At 42.9% G+C, this 25914-nt stretch overlaps 2 protein-coding genes and 1 pseudogene across 4 annotated transcripts in view; all 3 read right to left on the reverse strand.

Moving 5' to 3' along the window:
* Positions 1-344: 344 nt before the first annotated feature.
* LOC121020451 (uncharacterized) lies at positions 345-12805 on the reverse strand. The gene is made up of 7 exons (XM_040460499.1): positions 12511-12805; positions 8586-8644; positions 6414-6726; positions 6064-6257; positions 4857-5414; positions 3450-3650; positions 345-1943 (listed from the first exon to the last, which is right to left on the reverse strand). Exons 1-7 carry the CDS (start codon positions 12803-12805, stop codon positions 1809-1811), a joined length of 1755 nt encoding a protein of 584 aa, XP_040316433.1. The 3' UTR covers positions 345-1808.
* SNRNP48 (small nuclear ribonucleoprotein U11/U12 subunit 48) overlaps positions 12306-25914 on the reverse strand; it is a 33170-nt gene continuing 19561 nt past the window's right edge. Inside the window, exon 10 of one of the 3 annotated variants that reach the window (XM_040460650.1) lies at positions 12306-12687. The gene's annotated coding sequence lies outside the window, so the exon portion shown is untranslated. Of the gene's footprint in view, positions 12968-24268; positions 25436-25914 lie in introns of those variants that run through there. The other 2 variants (XM_040460649.1, XM_040460651.1) reach the window with 2 other exon arrangements.
* LOC121020652 (uncharacterized) lies at positions 24779-24902 on the reverse strand (annotated as a pseudogene).

Raw genomic sequence — 25914 nt, forward strand, 5'->3', positions numbered from 1 at the left:
GTTATTAAAAAACAGTTGTCCTTCAAGTTATGCATAGTTCATTTCATCAAAAGTAACTTGTTTTTTAAAACTTCTGCATTCTTTTCTCAAAACAGTAAAGTCGTGTATCACTTGATCATTATTAAATGGAAAGACCATAAAAAGAAACATTTATTAATTATCTGTAATATGGCTAAACTCTGCACCAAGAGGAAAATTCATAACTTTTGATGATGTTAGTCTTTAATTCCCAAACGAATGCCTTGATTCATTGCCAAATAAATATTAAAGAATGTTAGTAAATCAAAAGAGTGATTATTTTAAAATGCTAATACTGGGAGTGGAAATAAAAGAGCAAAGACAAGTGTAATTTATCTCCCTTTTTATGTGCTATAACATTCTCTAATTTGGACAAATAGCTCTTTATATTCAATAAAACCACTAGGCTATGAGTCATAAGAACAGAGCAGCTACATAATTTTCAGGGCCATGGGAAAAATAAAAATGCAGAGCCCTTGTGCAAAAAGCAGGCAAACCAAAAAGATTTTTCCTGTCTTTCATGATCTCTTTCTTGACCCGTCATAATGGGTTTTATTTGTTTTCAGTCATGAGGATGGTCACTGGTCAACTGTTGACTCCCATAGGAACACTGGGGTGAAGGTGCCCAAGCTCTCATGGGGCCAGGATTGGGAATGAGGGGCTGTCTCAGTGAGGTGGGAGGTGAGAGTGAACCAGGGCTCTAAGCCCCAGTGCCCCATAGGACTACTCTAACAAGACACAAATTCAATGATAAAAGCTATTAAGAATTTCAGAACGACAATGGCAGAGCATTGAACCCCAAGCACAGATTGTCTTCCTGAGCACGGGGCTCAATGTAACATCTACGAGGTTAGGCCCACAAAAGCGTTGGGGTTATAGGGATATGCTACATGGACATCCAGAAAGGACACCCAGAAAATTGTCAGAATAAAAGCTGGAAGACGCTGTTACTTATTTTAAAACACACACACACACACACACACAAACACACACACAATTAGTCATTCTTTTAGAAACAAAACCCAACCTTTTTGATCAGAGGTGGGCAAACCTTCTCCAAAAAGGGGCAGATGATAAGTATTTTAGGCTTTGGAGGGCACACTATCTTGGTTGCAAGTACTCATCTCTGCTTTTACAGCTCCCATATGGCCATAGACAATATATAAACAGTTAGGTACAATGGTGTTCCAAGAAATAGTCATTATGGACACTGAAATTTGAATTTTATAGGATTTTCATGTCATGAAATATTATTTTTCTTTTGACTTTTTCCCCAACCATTTAAAAATGTAAAAACCATTATTAGCTCACAAACAGCAGGTGTCTAGTTGGATTTGGACTGTGGGGAGTGGCTTGCCAACCCCTGCTTTGCAACAAAGTAGATTCAGTATGGATGATTAAAGAAGCCTATACTAACTCCCCCAAATCTATAAGAGTGCCATTTCGATAGTGTGATCAAGAGAAGTAGTATTTATGAGTATTCAGAAGAGAGTGAGACTTCAAGTTAGGAAACTTGGATTGTAGGCCTGGTCCTGTTCCATACCAGCTGGATGCTAGGGACTGAATAATGTCTTCCAAAATCTAAATGTTGATGCCCTGACCCTCAATGTGACTACATGTGGAGTTAGGGCCTGTGAGGAGGTAATTACGGTTCAATGAGGTCATAAGAGTGGGGCCCTGATCTGATAGGATTCGTACACTTGTAGGAAGAGACACCAGAGTTCACTCCCTCTGACTTGTGAGGCCACAGTGAGAAGGCGCCTGTCAACAAGCCAGGAAGAGGGTTCCCATCAGGAACCGCATAGCCAAACCTTGATCTTGGACTCCCTGGCCTCCGGAACTGTGCAAACATAAATTTCTGTCGTTGAAGTCTGTGTGTCGGCATTAGGAGAGACTAATATGTGAGGCAACCTCAGTTTCCTCACCTATAAAATGAGGGGGAGAAATGATCAGATAAACTCCAAAGGCTTTTCTAGCCCTAAACATTCTAAGATATGAAAAAGTCTTTTAAAAAGTCTTTTAAGGGACGCCTGGGTGGCTCGGTCGGTTGGGCGTCTGACCTCGGCTCAGGTCATGATCTCGCAGTCTGTGAGTTCGAGCCCCGTGTGAGGCTTGGTGCTGACAGCTCAGAGCCTGGAGCCTGGTTCAGATTCTGTGTCTCCTTCTCTGTCTGTCTCTCCCCTGCTCACTCTCTCTCTCTCAAAAATAAATAAAGATTAAAAAAAAATTAAGTCTTTTAAAACTTTTTTCTTTTTAAGTACTCATTTCATCCATCCTTTCCAAGAAAAATACCTGAGGGTTAAGCCCAGGGCAAGGTTCTACGTTTCCACCTGCAAAAAGCAAACCCAAGACCTCTTCTTGTTCATCAGAAAGTTTTCCCTCCTTAAATTGTATTCATTTGGTACACATTCTATGTGAAGGGGGTAGGGAGGTGTGTGAACCACAGCTTTAGTAGGCAGTGCTTTTTTTTTTTTTTAATTTTTTTTCAACTTTTATTTATTTTTGGGACAGAGAGAGACAGAGCATGAACGGGGGAGGGGCAGAGAGAGAGGGAGACACAGAATCGGAAACAGGCTCCAGGCTCTGAGCCATCAGCCCAGAGCCTGACGCGGGGCTCGAACTCACAGACCGCGAGATCGTGACCTGGCTGAAGTCGGACGCTTAACCGACTGCACCACCCAGGCGCCCCTAGTAGGCAGTGCTTTTGAAAGATGGAGTCTATCTAAGAATTTGCATTCAGTCCCTTCAGAGTCACTGAACTTTAATTAAACAACACCAACAAAAGCACACAAGCAGTGTGGCTGACACCATAAAATTCTGCTTCTCTTTTTCCTTTGTCGGCAAACCTCTAACATAGAGTCAAGAAAAATCGTCATAATCTACAGACGCCCTCCTACCAATCTTTAATTAGCCACTTTTGTTCTCTGTGCTTTCTCAATCCAGTTAGTTGATAAGTTTAACTGACATCAGAAGTATCTGGGAAATTTGCTTAAGATATAGATTCCAAGGTCCTATCCCAGACTTTATGTAAATTGTGATCTTCAGAGATGGAGCCCCCAAATCTGTATTTTTTATTAGCCCCCATTATGATCTTGATATAGCCAGCCCAGTTCAGGTTCCCCGGCCAACGTTTGGAAAGTGGCACCAAATCACACAGGTCCAGTGTTCAGTGACCAGGACCCTAAGGCCACACGGCTTTCTTGTACACTGAAATCCTGGGTCACAAAAACATAATGACCAAAGGTCGTTCACCCAGTATTTACTAATGACCCACAGTAGGATCAGAACTATGATAGCCAGGCACTTCCAGCCCCTTGTAGGGAATTCTGGTTCTACCCAGAGATCTCAGACATGATGAGACATAGGCAGAATTGTGGCTCTTCACCTTGATTTTCTCATCAATGAAGTAGAGATTATAAATAGATGTGTACCCCATTCCTGCATGCATCCCCCGAGGGGCGAGGCCTGCCACCCCACCACCTTGCAGGTGATGGCCCTGCTCTGAAGAGGTTGTTGCCAGGGGTCGAGGAGAAAGGCTGTGTGGTGGGCAGGTCACAGAGGGCAGTGGCAGATGAGCACAGCCAGTCAGTGGATTGAGGTCCCAGAGGAAAATGAGTTAACTCTAACAGGCCCTGTGGGGAAATGAAAGCCAGATGCAGAATTGTCTCAATAGTCCTGAGCAACAGATGGATGTCCCTGCATCACACAGCCCCCAGCTGTGCAATGGACATGCTCAGCACCTCCCCGGGAACCCGCAGAGGCAGCCAGGCAGGGAAGACAGATGTATTCACGCATGCACCAACGTTTGACTGTGTTCAGACCAACAGGAGAGAAATGACTTTTGGGTGCGATAAATGGTGGCAGGGGCATCACATGACCAGCCCCACTGCCCACTACCTGACATCATGCTGCTGGCCCAACGAAGGAGCAGACGATAGGCCACAGGGCAGGGGCTCCACAACGACCTTAGCACTAACCAGCCTCCTTTCTTTGAGGTTTCTCAAGATCTCCATCCACAATCATGAGACAGCAGCTACACCTGAAGTCTGTCACTGGCTGTACCTTACCTGCAATAGTGTCCCTGCTTCAGACACCAGGGAAGACCTCACGGTCTATGGGGAAAGGTCATGCCAGGTCAAGGTCAGGTCTCACCTGGGACCACAGGGGAGGTGCATCAGGGCCAGGCCAGCCCAGCTGAGGACACAGTAGGCACGCCTGTTGGGGCAAAGAGTAAGCCGAGCTCAGCTGTAAGTCTGCAGGTGCAGGAGGATGGGAATGCGGCCAACAGCTGACGCTGTGAAGCCCCTGAGCCCTCTTGGGCCCACCAGGAAAAAGTATCGCATTTGAAAGGGCTCAGGGCCTAGAGTCACCCCTGGGGGACATGCCACACTGGAGAGTCCTAGGGGTTCTCCAGAGCATGACACGAAGCTGCATTTCCCAACGTTGTAATCCCCTCCACAACACCCTGGTCATCCGTGCACTTCTGGAACACTTCCTGCCCCGACGCATACGGTCTCAGCGGTTGTGAGACATTTTAACCAGGAGAAAGTCCTTGGTTTGTCTGAGCTGCAGTCTGTCTCCCCATGACTGCCCTACACTGCACACCAGCACAACGTGTGTGGGGGGGGGGGGGCACCTGTAACGTGTGCATGAGCACGCCCCCTGACCAGCAGTCTCACTTGTAGGAATCAGTTCTACAGACACGAGCACAATGTGCAAAACAGAACAGTGAACGATTTTCATGGGGAACTTTCACGCTCTCCTGCCGTCCAAGATTGCCCCTCGGGCCTGCCGCAGAAGGGAGCCCTCCCCAAACTCCCCAGGACAACGGACTCGACAGCCTCGAAGGGTCTTCCCTTATATGCTCTCCATCTGAGATGCTCTGGCCTCATTGTCTTCTCGACCTCATCTCTTTCTCCTCCTCTCAGGATAAGCCGAGGGCTCCATGGAGAGGAGACAGAGGTAAAGTTGAATTCCACATGCTCCCTGAGCTGTCCGAGGCCACCTCTTCTGGCTAGGTTGGAAGGGGACAGTTGGGAGAAGGGAGGGAATCCACGTGTCCCCACACAGACTCTGCTCATGGGACGCCCAGCGCGACCACCCCTTCCGCAGTCACCAAGTGCACAGCTGTGGCGGAGGGTCCGCTGTGAGGAGCAGCAGGAGCAGCCACAGGCCCCACAGCTAGGCCGTGAGCACAGAGGCCCCGCATCTGCAGGCCCAGGACGGAGCAGCCGCCCAGGCCCGGGAAGGGGGGAGGCAGAACGGCCGCGGGAGCAGCGGCACAGGCCCCTGGGGGTCCTAAAGGGCTGCAGGGGCGGCGCGACCCTCCACAGGGGCTGCACGATGGGCCTGCAAGAGGGGCAGAGACGCCAGCAGGTGGATGGCCAGATGGGAGCCTCATGTCACCCTCACAGAGGGAGGCGACAGGAGCAGCTGAGGGGGAAGCCAGGTCTCAGCGTGGAGTCCAGGCCAAGGAGGGAAGATGGGGGAGAAGGGGATCCCAGGAGTGGGAGCTCCCCTCACCCACGTGACCATCCTCCGGCTGCCCCACCAGCCACGACAAAGGGAGAGGCTGGAGCAGCCCAGGGGCAGCCCCCAGGGCTCTTCTGCTCACAGCGACCCCCCCCCCCCAGTCTGGCCCTTCCCTAGCTGGAGGGTGGGGGGTTGGGGGGGGGGGCCCTGACATCACCCATCCCGGCCCTCCTGGTGACAGGCCAGCGACACAGACTCCTCTTCCAGGAAGGTCAAAGCCAGCCGTGGGCAAAGGGGTCACGGGACAACCGTGGGCTTGAGGGCTGGGCGAGTGTCTAAGGCCGCGGGGGAGCACACAGGCCAGGGAGGTGACTGCAGAGGGTGGCCGGGGCTGACATCTGGGGACAGACATCCGACGACCTTGGACCCTGCAGCAGGAGCCAGAGCAGCACGCAGTAGCAGCCAGGCTTTGGACAACGCCCCCAGAGCCACACGGTTTTGCTTATTGCGTGCGGGTCCATGAAGGAACCAAGGCCAAAGGGCCTCTGAATGTAACATCCTCTAGTGTCCCACAGCCCAGCAGTGACCACGCAGTGGATTCTGTGATGTTGCCACGCTGCAGCCTGAGGCCCCGGTCTCCAGGTCCCCGGAGAGCAGGTGCCAGGGCACCGCCCTGCTAGGCTGTCCCTGCTTTGCCTCCCTGGGCTGCCGGCAGGAAGTACCGTCCACACCTCCTCTCCTCCTCCTCTCCTCCTCCCCCAGGGCACCTGACCACAGACATTCAGGTCACAAGCAAGGCCTCCTGTCCCCTCAGGATGGTCAGGGAGGGGGTGCAGATGCATCTGAATTGCCAGCAAACAGAACTGGGAAGAATCACGCAGACCCAGCGGTTCCAGAGGTCTGTGCTCCGGAGAAGTGCTCACCTGTGTTCCAGGAGATGAGCAGGGAATACTCGCAGGAAAGTGTTTGCAGCAGCAAGCACCAGGAGTGCCAAACGTCCCCAAACAGGAGGAAGTGTGGACGCACACACAGCGGGACACAGACCAGAGTGACGGTGAGCACACTCCGCACAGGAGCGAGGCTGCACCCCACATACCGTTGAGCGAAGAAGTAAGTGGTGGAAGAAGACACACAGAACAGCTCAAAGCCAAGACTGAAAATGTCTGAGGGCACACGTTTGGAACAACAGTAGAGAAACGAGGGCATGGAAACCACAGAAGGCAGGAGCGTGGATGTCTGCAGGGTGGGAGGAGGGAGACGTGATCAGGGAGGCTTCCGTAGGGTTGACACATGACAAAAACCCACTCACCCCTTCCAGTAAGACTCAAAATTCCAAGTGACAAGGTCACAAGACGACGTCCACTGTGCAGTGCTATGAGGAGGAGGAGAGGTCATGCCCATCAAGTGCTTGGCACAAATAGGTGCCCTACAGTGATGCTAATATTATTACTGTCATATTAGTGCAATTGTTCCTGTTTTCAAAGGGTTTATGATCTAGGAGAGAACCCTGAAAGTATACACTAAATGATTAATGAGATGATAGAGGTGCTGTTTTCATGTTTCAGTGAAGAGAGAGGGAAGCCTTCTGGGTGGGACTCAGGGAATGAGCCCGATTCTGTTAAAAGGAAAGACAAGAAAAGTAATTGCAGTCAGGAGGAAATGAGTATTATACATTTGTGGAGAAGCTTATAGCAGAAAACTAAGAAATTTCATTTCAAAGATACCTTTCGAATAACAACACAAAATGAAGTACTCTGCAGGGGGCGCCTGGGTGGCTCATTTGGTTAAGGGTCCGACTTCGGCTCAGGTCATGATCTCGTGGTCCGTGAGTTTGAGCCCTGCGTCTGGCTCTGTGCTGACAGCTCAGAGCCTGGAGCCTGCTTGGGATTCTGGGTCTCCCTCTCTCTCTGACCCTCCCCCATTCATGCTCTATCTCTCTCTGTCTCAAAAATAAACATTAAAAAAAAATTTTTTTTTTTAATGAAGTACTTTGGAAGATGAGTTTGCTGTCATTTTTCTCTCGCAAATACGTTATACCAGAAACAGAATAAGCAAATACCAGGTGACCACGTAGTCCGTGCAAGGCAGGATGGGGTGACACAGTAAGGAGGGAATGTACCCGGGCTTGCAACCGGCATTCCCACTGACAAGTCATTCCAGCCATGTGGGTTCTGTTTCTTCAGCTGTGAAACTGGGAGCAGCCAGTACCTGTCTCCTGGGGTAGTTATAAAGGTCAAATACAACCGTGCCTCAGCTGCTGTTCGGCACCCCACAGAAGAAACTCTGCTCCTAGGGAACCTAACCCAACACATCTATGCAAAGTGCCTCATTAGTAGAAAGCACTCAAGAAAGAGAAGCTACCATATTTCAAGTCTAAGAGGCATCAATTATAAGATGCATGCTAAAGACAACATTTGTGTCTGCCACAAAATGTGTATGTTGAAACCTTATCCCCAGTTTGTGGTAATTGCATTGGGGTCTTTGGGAGGTGATCAGGTCACAAGGGTGGAGCCCTCATGAACGGGGTTAGTGCCCTTATAAAAAAGACCCCAGAGAGTCCTTGCCCCTCCTACCATGTGAGGACACAGCGAGCCAGGTCTCACCAGACACTAAATGTGCTGACACTGTGATCTTGTTCCTCCCAGCCTCCAGAACTGTGAGAACTAAATGTTATTTCAGTCAGCCAGTCTATGGCATTCTGTTACAGCAACCTGAATGGCCTAAGACAGTGCATGCTATTAATTAAGGGGTTAGGTGCTTACAAAACTACTAAAAAAGGCTGGAGGAACAGGCCCCAGGCTGGCTTTTCAGGAATAAATCCCAGAACAACACCTGAGAACTGGCCCGCCAAGAGAATTGCCACCTCGGCCACAACCAGGAGCTGGGGAATCAGGAAGCTGCTGAGTGACAAAGATCCAGGATCACACAGCTTAGCAGAGATTCAATGATAAGGAAGCCACTGCTACTGTGGCTTTCTCCAGAGAGAAATGCCCTTGGTTCAAAAAACACCAGGAAATCTCCCCAAGAACCAAACCTGCAGAACACAGGCCCTGCTTCCTGCCTGGGATGCCAGCTTATGCTGCCTTCACTCCTACCTGCAGATGGCCCACAGGCCCATCTGACTGGAAGCCCGAAATCTCATCGTTAACCCTTGCTGCAAACCAGAGGCATGGCTTTTAGCCTCTACAGTGCAGGAAGACAAATGAGAAGGAGGGTAGAATGAGCCCCAATCCCCCACACCCAACCCAGGGAGCTTAGGTAAAGAACCCATCACTGGCCTGTAACCAGCTAGAGCAAACAATGAAAACTGATACCTGTTTTCCCTCTTGGCATAGGGAAGAATCAAATAAAAGGGAACAGCTAAACTGTTTCTTTTCTTCTAGGTGAATTTTGTCCCCAAACAGGAATGTCTCCCACTGTTATCTACCCAGCAATAACACAGATGGCTTTTTGAAGTAGCTGGTTTGCAAAGCAGCTGAGGAAGTGAAATTCCTACATAAAGTAAAAGAACGCTCCTTTCAACTAAAAGAGTTGTCTTTTATGGCTCTCACATCGGATTCATTGAAATTTTTTCCTCCCTGCAAATACACTGCTCCTTCTTAATGATTAAGCAAGCCAACAGAGCCCTAGAAATTTCAGAAATTCTCTGAAATGCTTTACTTCTTGCTTCCCATGGACAATTTCAAGACTGGTGACATTGGTTTCTCCAAGTGGGTGAGGAGACAAAAGTTTCATCTAACCATCATCTGCCCTGCTCACCTCAAAGGTGAAGGGGACAACATCTCACCCTCCCATTAAGAAGCCTCCACTGGTGGGGGTGCCTGGCTGGCTCAGTGGGTGGAGCATGACCTCAGGGTTGTAAATTCAAGTCCCACATTGGGTATAGAGATTACTTAAAAAAATCTTTCTTGGGTACCTGGGTGGTTCAGTCAGTTGAGCATCCAACTCTTGATTTCAGCTCAGGTCATGATCCCAGGGTGGTGGGATCAAGCCCTGTGTTGGGGTCTGCGCTGAGTGTGGGGCCTGCTTAGTGATTCAGTCTATCTCTCTGCCCCTCTCCCCTGCTCGCTCTTTCTCAAAAAAAATAAATATATAGAAAAAAATAGAATATTTGGGGGAAAAAAAAGAAGCCTCCACTGGGATACACATGGGGAGCACAGGGACAAGGTGACACATCTGTGCCCTTGTCATCAAGTCACCCCTTTGAATGATTCTGGGCAAACTACCATCTTCCCTGGCCTTAATGATTTCACTTCTAAAGTGTGGACTAAGCTACTTTCTCTAGCACCTTCCATGAATATGAGGGCAGGAGATAAAACATCGCCATAGACTGGGGCACCTGGGTGGCTCAGTAGGTTAAGCGTCCGACTTCGGCTCAGGTCATGATCTCGCAGTTTGTGAGTTCGAGCCCCTCTGAGCTGACAGCTCAGAGCCTGGAGCCTGCTTCGGATTCTGCGTCTCCCTCTCTCTCTGCCCCTCCCCCACTTGTGCTCTGTCTGTATCAGAAATAAATAAATGTAAAAAAAATTTAAAAAACATAGGCATAGACTGCATGGAGTGTAGAGCAATAAGCTAGTCTGGCTGCCCACCCACCCCCGCCCCCATTCATCACCATAGTGAGTCCCTGCTACCTCCTGTGCACTTCTGTGTAAAACCTAGCCTTACTGTTTTTTTCATTCCAACAGAGAAATTCTTACTATGGCCAGACATGCACATTTCCCTCCTTCTTTTCTACCAATGAATGTACTATGAGATGCCAAGAGTGCAGCCCTCAAGTTTCATGGTCAAGAGCTGAGTCTTAATGTCAGAACCGGATATGAATCTTCTGCAACTTACATTAGCTGCTCAATCTCTCCAAGCCTCAGTGTCCTCATCTGCATACTGGATATTGACGATGACAGTAATTCCCATAGGGTGAAGAGTGAATGAGATGATATATGTGCTGCTGGCTGTGGTGTGCCACCCAGATCTCCCCTATGAATGGAGGCAGTTTTCCCCAGCCACCAGATGATAGCCACTATCTGACATACTCCCCCAAATTGCCTTTGGTCCAAGGGAGACCGCGTCCAAAGTTACAGACCATCCAGGGTGTTGGGTAGAAGGTGGAGCTTGCACCCAGTGAATGGTGGATGTGGGAGTATAAAGGTCTGCTTGCTGCTTGCCCCAGCTAGAGACAGCTCTGAAGGATCACCCCAGTCTCAGAATCCCTACTCCCTCTAGGATCAGGTAAGGCCTTTGTCCTGACTGCATTGGAGTTAAATTTCCCCTTCTGGCCAGTCAGGCTTCCTTCCCCATCCCACAGGTGCAGATCCTGAGAGCACGCTCAGTATCAAATCTCAGTCTCAGACACTGTTCCCAAGGAACCTAAGACATGTATGCAAAGTGTCTCATGAATAGGAACAATTCAGTAAAGGGAAGCTCCATATGTCATCAAGTCTAAGAGTCATCAATCACAAGAGGCCCATTATTTTATGTACCGTAAGAAAGAAAAGTATCCCAAATGGCAAGTCTAATAATAGGTGACACCCACGTAGATAGAACTCAAACACCAACCAAAGAGTGTTCCTCCCGCAGAATAGGACAGCAAGGCTCAGCCACAGTACTGGATGAAGGAAGGGGGAAAAATCACCCTGACAGTCTGCATTGAGCTCTCTTCAAGCAAAGAATTGAATCTGAAGGACCTCAGGGTGATAGCACCTCTAGGGCACTGGCAGAAGCAGACACATACCCTCTCTAGAAAAACTCAATGTCTTTTCGTGACAAGTGATCGCAAACCTGTTCAGGCTTCAGAGATGTTAAACAAATTTTTTTTTAACGTTTGTTTATTTTTGAGAGAGATACAGAGACAGAGTGCAAGCAGGGGAGGGGTAGAGAGAGAGGGGGACACAGAATCCGAAGCAGGCTCCAGGCTCTGAGCTGTCAGCACAGAGCTCAACGTGGGGCACGAAGTCAGAAGCCACGAGATCATGACCTGAGCTGAAGTCAGACACTTAACTGACTGAGCCACCCAGACGCTCCAGGTTTCAGAGATGTTAAAATAAGCAAGAGAGGTATTTATATTAGAATCAATGAAGTACAGCACTATTCTGTTCAGAAAGACGTGAGCATGCCCAGCTGTCACTATGCCATGGTGGTCACTCTGAACATTGCCCATGTAGCTCACCACAATCAAAACTGGCCACAGGAAATGACCATGTTTCCTCTGAACCCTGGAGCCAGTAGACCCAAAGCAGAAATCACAGAAATAAAAGCATAACCCACTATGGGCAGAAATAACATATTCCAATGAGACTGATAATGATAGGAAAGAACTCAGAATAGGAAATGGGAAGCCAGGGCCCCAGTCTATTTCTCCTAATTAGCTATTGGAACCAAGATAATTCACTTAACTTTCCTAAGGCTCAATTTCCTCACACCTTCTCAACAATGCGAGGGGAACAAAAAAATTAAAAAAGAAAAAAAGAAACTATCCTTCCTACTCAAGTATTATAGTAGATGAACGAGTACTTTGAAGAGTTAGTAATTATTATTAAACGTATATGTATTGAACACTTCCTACATGTTTTAGATCCTGGAGATACAACTTTTTACAAATAAAATCCCTGCTCACATAGAGCTTGCATTCTAGCAGACTCTAGCATCATTACTGTAAATCGTTCTTCCTTCTGTAGCAGGATTTGCCGCACTCACAGATCACCAGAGAAGGCTCAGTTCCACACGGGCAAGGCTTTGAACAGGGTACAAGAAGCACAGTATGGTCATTGCCTACTTCCACACATACTATTTAAAAACGTGTAAATCAACTGCACTCTGAGTTCTGATAATGAGACATTAGACATTTATTTGCTTGCAGGTCATGCTGGGAAGATGGGAATTTGGGCGAGGCAGACACATCTGGAGATAAGAGAATACCTCTGATTTGTCACATCCAGCCCACATCCATGGTCAAGGGCATTGAATCCTTCCACACTCCTGAGCCCCTCTCTCTGGTCCAGTCCCCTTGGATCAGGCACGATCTACCTTGACTCCGGACCAAAGCAAAGCAAGCGATCACTTTCAGATGACTGCAACAGTAAGTACGGCGGTTAGGGGCAGATGTTCCAAAGGTAAACACTTCTGAGTTGGGGTAACTTCTCTGATTTGTGGTGGCTGCGCAGTCTTGGACATGTCCCTGGAGCTCTAAGTCTGGGTCCTTATCTGTTAAGTGGGAATGATAGCAGTTCCTATCTCGTATGGTGTTGTGGGGATTAAGTGAAGTAATGCATGTTAGGTGCACGGTACTCGGACGGAACAAGTACCCAAAGACAGCCGTCATCATTGCTGTTGTTGCTACTGCTGTTATTACCAGCCTCCACTTCCGGTCTAGATGTGTGTCTCAGTGATGTTCCTGACAGTTTCTGGAATGTTCCCATAGCTAGAGAATTTTCAGGGAACTGAAGAGGAGGCCAGAAGTCCCGACACTTTTCATTGCAGCTTCCTGGTAAAAGAACAATGGTTAACACTTCCATGACCCTCTAAGAGATGCCAAATCCAGAGGCCTGCCTGTCCCGCCTGAGCTCTGAGAGGCAGTTAGCTGATGTCTGCTCACCTGTGCCCCACTCCCTCCATCAATTCCCTCAGGCACCCGGATGATACCCAGTGCTGCTCAACCCCTCTCCTTACACAGACAGTACAGGGGCTGGGCCACAGGCCCTACACTGACGAGTGAGACAGGTAAGGAAGGGTGAGATGGCGGGAGAGCCTCCTGGGAGCAGCTATTCCCTTCATCAGAGACCAGCTCACCAGCTTTTCCTAACTCAGAAAGCCCAATGCTCTGAAATCAAGACTTGCTCTTTCATTTTGACTTTTAATGCGCTTCAATTAAAAGAAGTGGGTCTGGAGCCAGAAAAACATGGCACACTGTTCCTTTTCTGTTTATATATTACTCAGAAAACTGACCTCCAAGAAGTTTTTGAAAATTTCCAAACTCAATTCTTACCCTGTCAAACAAAGCCACATTTACAAATAATTGTTTTTAAAAATAGATTTTATTTTTTAGAACACTTTGGGTTCACAACAAAATTGAGCGAAGGTATAGAGCTCCCATACATCCTGACCCCCACATGCACAGCATCCCTCACTGTCAACATCCTCCCTAATCATTGTCTTTGATGATCACCTCTAATAAAACAATCTAAAGCTGCAGACCTTTTTTCATGAATCTCCTGGAATAACTTGCTTTGTATATACTAGTCACACTCTAACCTGGCAAAAAATAATGGGAAATGTATCTATTCTTGATAAAACCATGATTCAACAAAGCTATCAGTTTTGCCTCCTTGGCTCCAAATTCTACTTTTTCTCTGAAGAAATCAAACTCTTTACACCTGTAATATTTTTTAGGAGATGGGGCTATTTTCTCAAGTGGGTTGTCCACATATATCTCCTGTAACAGGGAGAAAATTCTTTCTTTTCCTTCCACCTCTTTAAGTCTCAGCATCCATCTCAAATTAGATCCCTTTCTCTTTGCGGCCTCAGAGTTAGTTTCTTTCTGCTTCAGGGTTATTACTAGAACCACTAAGTTTGGTACTTCATCTCCAGTAGACTGCTACTCGAAACCCATGACCCACAGGCATATGCCCACAAATACTCTTCATGTAGAATAACACCATTTTCCACATGTAGTCTGTGTCTTCACCTATACTGTTAACTTCCCAGTACTTCTCAACTGTTGGTTTCTATTCTCCCAGTGATTGTCCTAAAGTGTGTTTCTTTCAAATTCCCAGCACCAGGCTGGATACACTGTACATATTCCAGTTGAAGTACAGTTGCTTCAAGGTGCCTTACCCAGGGAAGAGTCCAGAGTCCTTCCAGATTGATAAAAGTAAGACAGGCTGACTTGTTAAGAAGAAAGTCTCTTAAATTCCTTCCTCGAAGGAAGCTGGACTTGCTTCCCTCATGGCATAACCGAGCATTACTGATAACCATCCCAGGGCATGGGGTTACAGCTACCAGTCCTAGGCGTGATAGAACATGTTTAACTGAACTATACCTGACTCCTAATCATTCGTTGTCTTAAGTTTCTTCCAGACTATCTTGACTCCCTACATAGACTGGGAGCTCCTGGAGGGGGGTATGCTATCATATTCTTTCTTTCCTTTTTTTCTTCTCTTCCCATTGCTGAGGCATAGCTTCAATAAAATAAAATTCACCAATTTTAAGTGTGTGATTTGGAAAGTTTTAACAAATGTATTCAGTCTTATAACCAACACAATAGTGACACAGAATATTTACATCATCCTAAAAGCTTCTTTGTGCTATTTTATAGTCTCCTCCTCCCGCCAACCCCTAGCAACCACTGATTTATCACTGTTTTACCTTTTCTAGAACTGTATATAAGGGGAATCATATAGTATATATACTCTTACGTGTGGCTTCTTTCACTTAACATGCTTCTGAGATTCATCCATTGCTGTATCAGTAGTTCACTCCTTTTTATGGCTGAGTAGTATTCTATTGAATGGACAGATAATTTGCCTATCCATTTGCCAGTGGATGGACATTTCAGTTGTTTCCACTTTGGAGCTACTGTGAATAAAGATGCTATGAATATCTGTGAACAAGTCTGAGTGTGGTATGTTTCATCCTTGGTAACACAGAAACACTCTAGGAGTAGTCTAGGAAAAAGACTGCCGGACTGTATGGTAAATGTACATTTAACTTTTAAAAAGAAGAAAAAAACACTCTAAGTTTTCTAAAATGACTGTACAATTATACAGTCCTGCCAGCATTAAACGAGAATTGTAGTTGTTCCACATTCTCAGCAACACTTGATATTATCAGTCTTTTAATTTCAGCCATTCTTGGGTGTGTAGTGTTATTTTATTGTGGTTTTAGTTTGCATTTCCCTTAGTAATGACGTTCAGCATCTTTTCATGTGCTTATTTTTCATGTATCTTCCTTTGTCAAGGGTCTACTCAAATCTTTTGTCCATTTTTGGGAGGTTGTTTCAAAAGAGTTCTTTACATAATTCTAGCTATGTCCTTTGTCTGCTACATGTTTTGTGAATGCTTAGTCCCATTCTATAGTTTGCCTTTTCAAGTGCAAATGTTTAATTTGATGAAATCCAACTTAATGGCTTTCTCTATCTTCTTTTATGTGTCCTATTTAAGAAATCTTTGCCTAACCCAAGGTCACAAATAACTTCTGCTATGTTTCCTTTTAGTTTTATATTTCAGCTCTTATATGTAAGTTTATGATAAACTTCAGGTTGATGTGGTATGAGATAAAAATTGAGGTTCATTACATTTCATATGGATATCATGTTGTTCCAGCATATTTTGGTGAAAGTATTATCCTTTCCTCACTGAATCTCAGTAGGTTATGAAAAATCAACTGGTCACATCTCTGTGCATCTAATTCTGGATTTGTTCTTCTGTTCTACTCATGTCTATCCTTATGCCAATACCACTCTGTCTTAGTTACTGTAACTTCATAATAAATCTTGAAACTGGGTAGTATAAGTCTTCCAACTTTATCCTTTTTCCTTCTAAAATGTTCTGATTCTTTTAGGTCCACTGCATTTCCATACACACACACACACACACACATTTGTTTTTTTTTTTTTTTAAGAGAGAGTGAACAGGGGGAGAGTCAGAGAGAGAGGGAGAGAGAATCCCAAGGAGGCTCCATGCTATCAGCACAGAGCCCAATGCAGGGCTCGATCTCACAAACTGTGAGATCATGACCTGGGCTGAAATCAAGAGCTGAATGCTTAATCGACTGAGTCACCCATGAACCCCTTCCATATAATTTTGAAATCAGTCTTTCAATGAAAGAATGGAAAGAACCCCTTCCATGTAATTTTTAAATCAGTCTTTCAATGAAAGAATGGAAAGAAAGAATGGAAAGAAAGAATGGAGGGAAAGGAAGAAAGGAAGAATGAGAAAAGGAAAGGAACAAAGAAACAAAGCAGGCCAGCCAGTCTGCTAGCATGCTACAACACAGATGAACATTCAGGGCATTATGCTAAGTGCAATAAGCCAAACACAAAAGGACAAATATTCCATGATTCTACATAAATGAGATTCCTAGAGTAGCAAAGTCAGAGATGTAAAGTGAAATGGTGGTTGCCAGAGGCTGGGGGAGGGGAATTAGGGAGCTATTTAATGGTACAAGAATTTTGGTGTGGGAAAATGAAAAAGTTCTGGAGACGTTTGGCGGTAATGGTGGCACAGCAATGTAAATGTACTTAATGCCACTGAACTGTATATTTAAAAGTGGTTTGGGGTGACTGGGTGGCTCAGTTGGTTATGTGTCTGACTCATGATTTCGGCTCAGGTCATGATCTCACAGGTTCCTGAGATGGAACCCCACTTTGGGCTTGGCGCTCACAGGGCGGAGCCTACTTGAGGTTCTCTCTCTCTCTCTGCCCCTCTCCTGCTTGCATGTGCATGTGCTCTCTCTCAAATAAACATATAAAAATGGCTAGAATGGTAAATGTTATGTATACTTTATAATAAAAAATACATTATGCTTTTTCTAAAAAGGGCCTGCTGGGAATTCATTGCACTTGCATTGAATCTATTGTTCAATCTAATGAGAATTGGTATGTAACATTTAGAGTGTTCTGATTTATGAGCATGGCATCTCTCTTCATTTATTTAAATTTTCTTTAATTTCTCTAAGCAAGATTTATAGTTTTCAGTGTACAGGTCTTACACACATTTTACCTCTCTACATATATTTTATGTTTTTTTATGCTATTTCTAATTTTCATTACTAGCATACAAAAATTATAAGATTTTTGTATATTGACTATATAGCCTTGCTAAATAAGATCTAGATTTTTTTTAATAAATTCCTTACCGGACTCTACATAGAGGATTATGTCACCTGTGAATAAATACAACATTACTTCATCTTTTCTAATCTATACACTTTCTTTTTACTGCATTATTGCACCAATTAGGACCTTGGTACAACATTGAGCAGAAAGGGCAGAGCAGATGCCTTTATCTCGCTCCCAATCTTAAGAGATTATTCATTCTTTAACCATTAATTATGATGTTAAATCCAGGGTTTTTGTAGATGTCCCTTATCAGGTTGAGGAGGTTCTCCTCTATTTCTAGTTTGCTGACAATGTTTTGTTTTTTAAAACCATGAATAGGTACTGAATTTTATCATCTGCTTTTCCTGCATCTAGAGAGGATAATAGGATTTTCCTTTTTTAGTCTGTCAATATAGTGAATTACCTTTATGTTCAATGATGTTCAATATACCATCCTTAAATTCCTGGAATAAAACTCACTTGATCATACACTGTTGTTGCTTTTATTTATTTATTTTTTTAATGTGTTGCTGCATTCATTTGTTTGCAAAACTTTGCCAACTTTTTGTTAAGGTGTCTAAGCTCATGAGATCTGTTGGTCGACAGTTTACCTGTAAGATTTTGTCTGATTTTGCTATCAGGGGGACAGCTGGGAGTTTCCTTCTTCAATTATCTGGGTTTGTGAAGAACTGATATTATTCCTCCTCAGATATTTGGTAGGATTTACCAGTGAAGCCACCTGGGACTGAAGTTTTCTTTGTTGGAAAGTTGGGACTAAAGTTTTCTTTGTTGGAAAGTTTTTAACTGAATTCAATGTAGTTACTGAATAGATATAAGATGATTTCAAATGATGTTTCTTCTCAAGTGGGCCTAAGTGATTTGTATATTTCAAGGAATTTATCCATTTCATCTAAGGTATTGAATTTATTAGCATATTATTCATAATACTTTTTTTTATCATTTTTTAAGTGTTTATTTTCAGAGAGAGTTCAAGTGGGGGAGAAGTAGAGAGAGAGGGAAGGAGAAAATCCCAAGCAGGCTCTGTGCTGTCAGAGCAAAGCACAACACAAGGCTTGATCTCATAAACCAAACTGTGAGATCATGACCTGAGCGAAGATCAAGAGTCGGACACTTAACCAACTGAGCCACCCAGGTACCCCTTCCTTTTTATCATTTTAAAGTCTATAGAATCTATAGCAACATTTCCATGTTCACTCTTGGTATCAGTAATTTGTGTCTTTTTTATTTTTATTTTTCCTCTTGGCTACAATCTGGTTAGATACATCTGTCTAGAGGCTTGTCAATTTTTTTCAACATTTTCTTGAAATCTGCTTTTGGTTTCATTTACTTTCCTTACTGCTTTTCAGTTTTCTAGTTCATTGACATCTGTTCTTTATTGTCTCCTTCCTTCTGTTTAATTTGATCTTTTTCTACTGTTTCCGGGTGGAAGTTTAGATCATTAATGTGAGATTTCATCTTTTCTTAGTTAAGCATTTAATGCCATAAATGTCCTTCCCACAAACTTCGATGTTGTTTTTATTCTGATTCAGTTTAAAATATATTCTGATTTGCCTTATAATTTTTGACCCATTAGTTACTTAGAAGTAGGCTGTTTCGTTTCTAGATATTTGAGGATTCTTCAGATATCTGTTATGGATTTCTAGTTTAATTCTGTTGTGGTCATATGTGAGCACATATTTTGTATGATTTCAATCCTTTCAAATGTACTGAGAGTTGTTTTATGGCCCAGAATGTGATCTTGGTCACTATCACAAGTGTGTCTGAAAAGAATATTCTGCTGGTTGTCCAGATGGAGTGTTCTACAAATGTCAGGTCAGGATGGTTGACAGTGTCGTGCAACTCTTCTCTTCTGCTCTTCACTCATGTGCTGTCTGCCCGTGCTAGGAATTACTGAGGGAGGAGAGTCGAAATCTCCACTGTAATTGTGAATTTGCCTGGTTCTCCCTCAGTCCTGCCAATCTTTGTTGCACGTATTTTGAAACTCTCTTATGAGGTGCACATATATTTAGGATTGTGACATACTCTTGATGAGATGAATTCTTTGACATTTTGAAATGTTCCTATTCATCTCTGGTAGCATTCATTATTCTGAGTCTACTTTGATTGTAATATACTTTCTTTTGATTAGTGTTAGCAGGACACATTTTCCCTATCTTTTTATTTTTAACCTACTTGTATCCTTATATTTAAAATGGGTTTCTTATAGACAACATATAGCTAGGTCTTGCCTTTTTATCTAATTTGACAATCTCTGTCTTTTGAGTATTTAGAATATTTACACTTAATGTTTAATAAGGTCAGTATGAGTGGGTTTAAATCTACCCTCTTGCTATTTGTTTTCTATTTGTCTTATTTGTTCTTTTCTTCTTCCTCCTTGTATCTTCTTTTAGATTGTTTTTAATTATTCTGTTTCCTCCCTACTATGGCTTATTAGCTATTCCTCTGTGTTTTATTTATTTAGCAGCTTCTCTGGGGTTTATTATATATATTTACTTACCACAGTCTGTATTCAAATACTATTACACATGTACAGTGTGAAACCCTTACAACAATATACTTCCAATTCCCCCTTCCACACTTGTGCTACTGTTGTCTACAGACAGCTGTGGCTGATTTAAGTATGTGTAACCATGTCCATGATCGGTATTCCCACAATACCACAACCTACATACAGAGCATACTATATAGGGAAAAGTGAGAAATGGAATAATGCATTCCATGCTAACAATGGTATCTCTATTTGGGGGAGAGGCTGACTGAATAGTCACCAATTAATCAGAACAGCCACCAACCAGCTTTAGCTCTGGAGCAGGGTACGCTGAAGCCGACAGCTGTGCTAGACATCAGCCCTTATTTGTTGGATCATGGCGGTGCCTAGGAGAGAGTCAGGAAACTCTATGGCAAGAGGGGGAAATGGGAGACAGCAGTTATTTACTAGGCAGTTTAGAAGCATTTCAGTATTTTTACACTGGTCAGCCATTCAGGTGCGTACCAGCTGTATATATACCCTGGAGGTAGGTAATGTGAAGCACCTCCCTATATACACTTCTTTACAGAGTCTTCAATGATGTATTGGCTTTATGTGCCAATATTATAGTCAGACAGAATTCTGAAGGCCTAAGAGAGGTTGGTCTCTAAGCCAAGCAAGACATATGAGGCAGAGCAGAAAGAAAATATTCACAAGTATGCTACAAATAATAATGGCAATAATAATGGCAGGTACTTAGTACTTAACATCTATCAGATACCAGGTGAAGCAAATCATATTCATTATCTTGAAACCTCTGAGCTACCCTTGAGAGCATACTGTTACTCTCAATCTACAGATGAGGAATAGGAGGCATGGAAAGATTAATTCACCCACGGTCACAGTGAAGAAAGAGGCAGACCTATACTGTATCCATCTGACTCGTCACAGTGGTCCCTTTGATAGGGTATTCCTTCCATTATGTGAAGAATTTGTTATTTAAAAGTGTTTCATTTATATTAGTGTCAGCAACAGCAAATAAAGCCCATCTCTCTGTATTCCCTAAATCTCCCCTTAATTAGCTTTCTCATTCTAAAAGAGGAATCATGACTTCGAACTGGAAGAACAACTTGGGTTACCAAAGCGCCATGATTATGGGAAACGAGCCTCATAAACAGTACTCAAGTTGGGGCGCCTGGGTGGCGCAGTCGGTTAAGCGTCCGACTTCAGCCAGGTCACGATCTCGCAGTCCGTGAGTTCGAGCCCCGCGTCAGGCTCTGGGCTGATGGCTCAGAGCCTGGAGCTTGTTTCCGATTCTGTGTCTCCCTCTCTCTCTGCCCCTCCCCCGTTCATGCTCTGTCTCTCTCTGTCCCAAAAATAAATAAACGTTGAAAAAAAAAATTAAAAAAAAAAAAAAACACAGTACTCAAGCAACCCAACCCCAAATCCCTTAATTGGTGCCACAAGGTACGATCCTCAGAAGGCAGGACTCTCTGGAGCCTGCAGCCTTCCTTAATTTAATAGTGTCCAGATGTTATGTGCAGCAACTTTTTAAAGTGGAAGTGCCTCCTGCCTTTTATTACTAAACCAAAGAACTAAAAATAAGCTTAGAAGTTTACATTCTATTTTATGGCAGCATCCTTTCTCTTAGGTGGCCATACTGGTTTTTTGAATGGGAAACTGACTCAACTTACTCAGTAAAGATGAATCTAGCATGCAGCCCCTTACATCCGACAAATCTTACTTTTTTCTTTCCTGAAAGACAGAAATACAAATCCTGGTCCCAATCTAAATATCCAAAAGCTGTGAAGACTTTCCATTACACCAAATTCCCAAATTTGTGACCAGAGTAGGAAGTACAATCATTAATGTAACAAATAAGTGAGGTTTAGTTTAGTAATTAACACACCTGCTGGCTCAATTATAACAACTCAAAAGCAAGCTACATAAAAAGAAATTAGCCTTATAAATATACTCAAACAACTACAAGTAGATTTTGTTTTTTTATACTCAACGCAACAAAGCTTTACATCAGACCTCTTGGACCTTTATGAACTCACTAAACATTAAAAGAAAGCATCCTCAAAGACATGGGTAAAAACCCTACACACACTTTTATAGTATTAATATTTCTGTGATAGAATATATAGGTGATTAGAAAATATTTTTCAAAGCCAATTTAAAACATCTTATGTAAAATTTACCATTTGACAACTAATTTTCACTAAAAGGCCTGAGATTATCCAATCAGCCTTACTCAAAAGTGGCCAATACCTGGAGATCATTGATCTAATTAAATTCTGAGTGATGAGTTAAGTTTCCTATTGAATGTAATCAGTGTCCTGGGCTCTGCACAGCAGCCACCTTGACAACAAATACATTGAAGCAACCAAGACTAAATATTTGAGAAGCTTCCTTAATTTCTTTCTGCTCAGATCCCTTCTCTCTTGAGTTTCAGCATTAGCACTATTATCCTATGATAGATTGAAAAACCATACCCACATCCTCCTCCTCAAGATAAGCAGGAAATGGGAAGCAGCAGACAGGGGATTAAGCAGGTCTGAGTTTTTCCTCAGTTGTTTCCAATTTCCTTATGTTGGCTAAGATTTCTCTAAGAATCTATCATTTAACTATCAAGCAGTCTTAATTTGGGGAGGTGTTGTGAGATTTTGATTTTTATGAGTTCATGTGAAATGTAAAGCTGATTGATGCAATGAACTTTGGTGCACAATTAAAGGGTATCAAGATACAAAGCAAGTTCATTTATGGATCAGCTTGAATTTAACAAAATGGCAGGCGGCAAAATGTTTTTTTTTTTGGATTTTATAAAGGAGTTCAGAGAACTTAGTGGATATACAGAGACTGCTATGAAATGGCAGACATTAACATAATGGGAATCCATTAAAAAGCATCCACAGTTAATAAAAGTTTGTATAGGGGTGCCTGGCTGGCTCGGTTGATGGAACATGCAACTCTTGATCTTGGGGTTGTGAGTTTGGGCCCCATGTTGAGTGTAGAGATTACTTAAAAAATAAAAATCAAAAAAATAAATAAATAAAAGTTTGTATAGTGGTTAAGAGCAGGGGCTCTAGTTCCAGTCTTTGTTGTGTTGTTTGTATGATGTTGGGAAAATAATTAAGCATCTCTATGCCTAAATTTTCTCATCCACAAACATTTATTACCTACATTATTCAAGGAATCATACGAAGCACTTTGGGGATTCAAAGATAAGCATTATGTATTTTACTTTCAAAAAATTTTAAAACCTAGTCGGAGATGGAAGCAGTGCATGAGTAATTATGAGAGAGAAACACTGAAAGAGCACGGACCCTGGGGCAAGACTGCCTAGACTAGAACTCCAGCTCCACCACTGTCTTTGAGAATGAGAGAAAGTTACTGAGTTCCTTCAGCTTCAGTTTCCTCATTTCTAAAATGGTGATAATTTCAGTATTTAGTGGTGTGTCAGAGTGTCTTCTGAGAACTAAATATGTTTAATATAAAGAGCTCATCAAAACCACAATGAAATACCACTTCACACCCACTGGAATGGCTATTACCAAAAAACAAAAAACCACCAGAAAATACCAAGTGTTGCCAAAGATGTGGAGAAACTGGATCTCTGGGGCATTGCTGGTCAGAATGTAAAATGCACAGACCCTGTGGAAAACAGTGTAGTGGTTTCTCAAAAAATTAAACACATTACCTTATGACCCAGCAATTCTAATTCTAGGTACACATTTACAAGAAGTGAAAGCAGGGAGTCAAACAGATCTTTGTACAGCCATGTTCACAGCAGCATTATTCACAGTACCCAAAAGTTGGAAATAACCCAAACATCCACCAACAGATGCATGACGAACAAATATGGAATATACACGCAATGGAATATTAGTTAGCCTTGAAAGAAATGAAATGCTGATACATGCTACAACATGGACGAACCCTGAAAACACTAAGTAAAATAAGCCAGACACCAAAAAAACAAATATTCTATTATTCCACTTACATGACTTCCCTAGAATAGTCAAATTCCTAGAGACAGAAAGTGGTGTGGTGGTTACCAAGGGCTGGGAGAAGGGGTAAACGGAGAGTTGCTGTTTAATGAGTAGAGATTTTCAGTTTGGGATGATGAAAACATTCTGGAAACGTATGGCAGTGACAGTTGTACAACAACATGAATGTTAATGCCACTGAACTATACACTTGAAAATGGCTAAAATGGTAGAGGAGACTGGGTGGCTTAGTTGGTTAAGCGTCAGACCTTTGATTTTGCCTCAAGTCATGGTCTCACAGTTCGTGGGGTCCATTCGCACAGACTGTCAGAGACTGCTTGGGATTCTCCCTCTGCCTCTCCTCCACTCACTCTCACACACACACACACACACACACACACACACACACACACACACACACTCTCTCTTTCCACTCATACACACACACACACTCTCTCTCTCTCTCTCTCAAAATAAACAAACAAAAAATTGGCTAAAATGGTCAATTTTATGTTACGTACACCGTGTGTGTGTGTGTGTTTGTGTATGTGCAAAACAGAGTCTGCTACATAGTGAGTGCTCAATAAATGTTAGCTATCCTTAGTGCTTTTAAAAGACTTCAGGAGAGAATATTGTTATAGCCAGTAGATCATAAATGTAGGCAAGAAGGTACCATCAGAAATAGGATTAAACAGGTAAAATGGGTAACAGTTATAGTAATTATTAATATCAGTACTTTATGAATCAAAAATTAGATATTAAATGACAGGGGCTTGCAAATGCTTTTGTCAAAATTTAAGATAATAAATTGACAACCACTGTAGGGGGTTATATTGATAAAAATGTAAAACCTGCTCTCAAGGAGCCATAATCCAGTGAAGGAGTCTGAAACACAAAGAGGCAAGCATGGAAAATTAAAACATGCAAGGATCAAACAAAGCCTCTTATCATCTACATCTATATTTTAATGGATAGTTCGCAGTAGTTGATATTATACTTAAAAATCTGTAAAGAACCCTGGTTACATTTTACGTGTCATTCTTGCCCAGAAACCATACTAATCTTCTCTGTATTATTCTCTGTATTATTTCAATTTTAGCATATGTGCTGCTAAAACGGGCACTCTGGTTACATTTTTCCATACTATCCTACTTTTCCCCAATCCCACCACCCCACTTCTCCTTTCCACTTATTTCTCTCTTCTACCAGAAACCCAAGTATGCCTTTCTATCTTACTCTTCGGTTTCTTCCACTCAGCAAAATCAATGAAATCATATTGAAAAACAAAATGATAAATTAAGTTACAATATATAAAATTGCTGGTAATTCAAATGGTTTTGACCCACAAAAGCAGCAATTTTACATGGTTCAACATTATAATGCCAAAATCCTTAAGATTTTTAAATCTGAATTTTATATATTTAGAAACGAAGTACAACAGCAGTAGTAAGACTTCAAATTGGCAAGTGAACAGTTGATTTCCAACTTATAAATCTGAGAGTTGTTTCTCATACCTGAAGCCTAACAGCCAATCTGATCTAAATCCAGTCAACCTTTGTGTCATTATCAGTCACTTATTGAAATAATTAAAGTTTCATTTCTATTTGGAACCCACCTTGGAGTCCTTATCCTGGGTATCCAAGAATCACGATGTTGCTATTAGACATGAGATGATTAACATTTAATGCTTAAGTCTCACCTGGGTGATCCATCATAACAACAGAATATACTAAGAAAAAGGGACGACTGATGCATACAACATGGATTGATCTAAAAACACGTGGAGTAGAAGAAGGTACGTATTGTAGGATTCTGTTTATATGAATTCTAAAAAAAATACGTCTAATCAACAGCAACAAGAACCAGTCTGTGGTTGCCTAGAGGGGGGGCAGAGAAACTGCCTGGTAAAAGGGGCATATGGTAACTTTTGGGGATGATGGAAATGTTCTCTATCTTGATTAAGGTGATTTTGTTGGCAGGGGTAAAAGTTTGTCAAAAGTCAATGAAACTTACACTTAAAACGGATGTATTTTATTTTATAGAAGCAGTAAACCTCAATAAAAATGATTTACATGAAAGAAAATACAGTGTATTTTTAATTTTAATTAAAATCTAATTTTAATTAACAAGTGAAA

This window comes from Herpailurus yagouaroundi, unplaced genomic scaffold (assembly GCF_014898765.1).
Source record: "Herpailurus yagouaroundi ecotype Mexico unplaced genomic scaffold, PumYag 250, whole genome shotgun sequence".
NCBI classification, from domain to species: domain Eukaryota; kingdom Metazoa; phylum Chordata; class Mammalia; order Carnivora; family Felidae; genus Herpailurus; species Herpailurus yagouaroundi.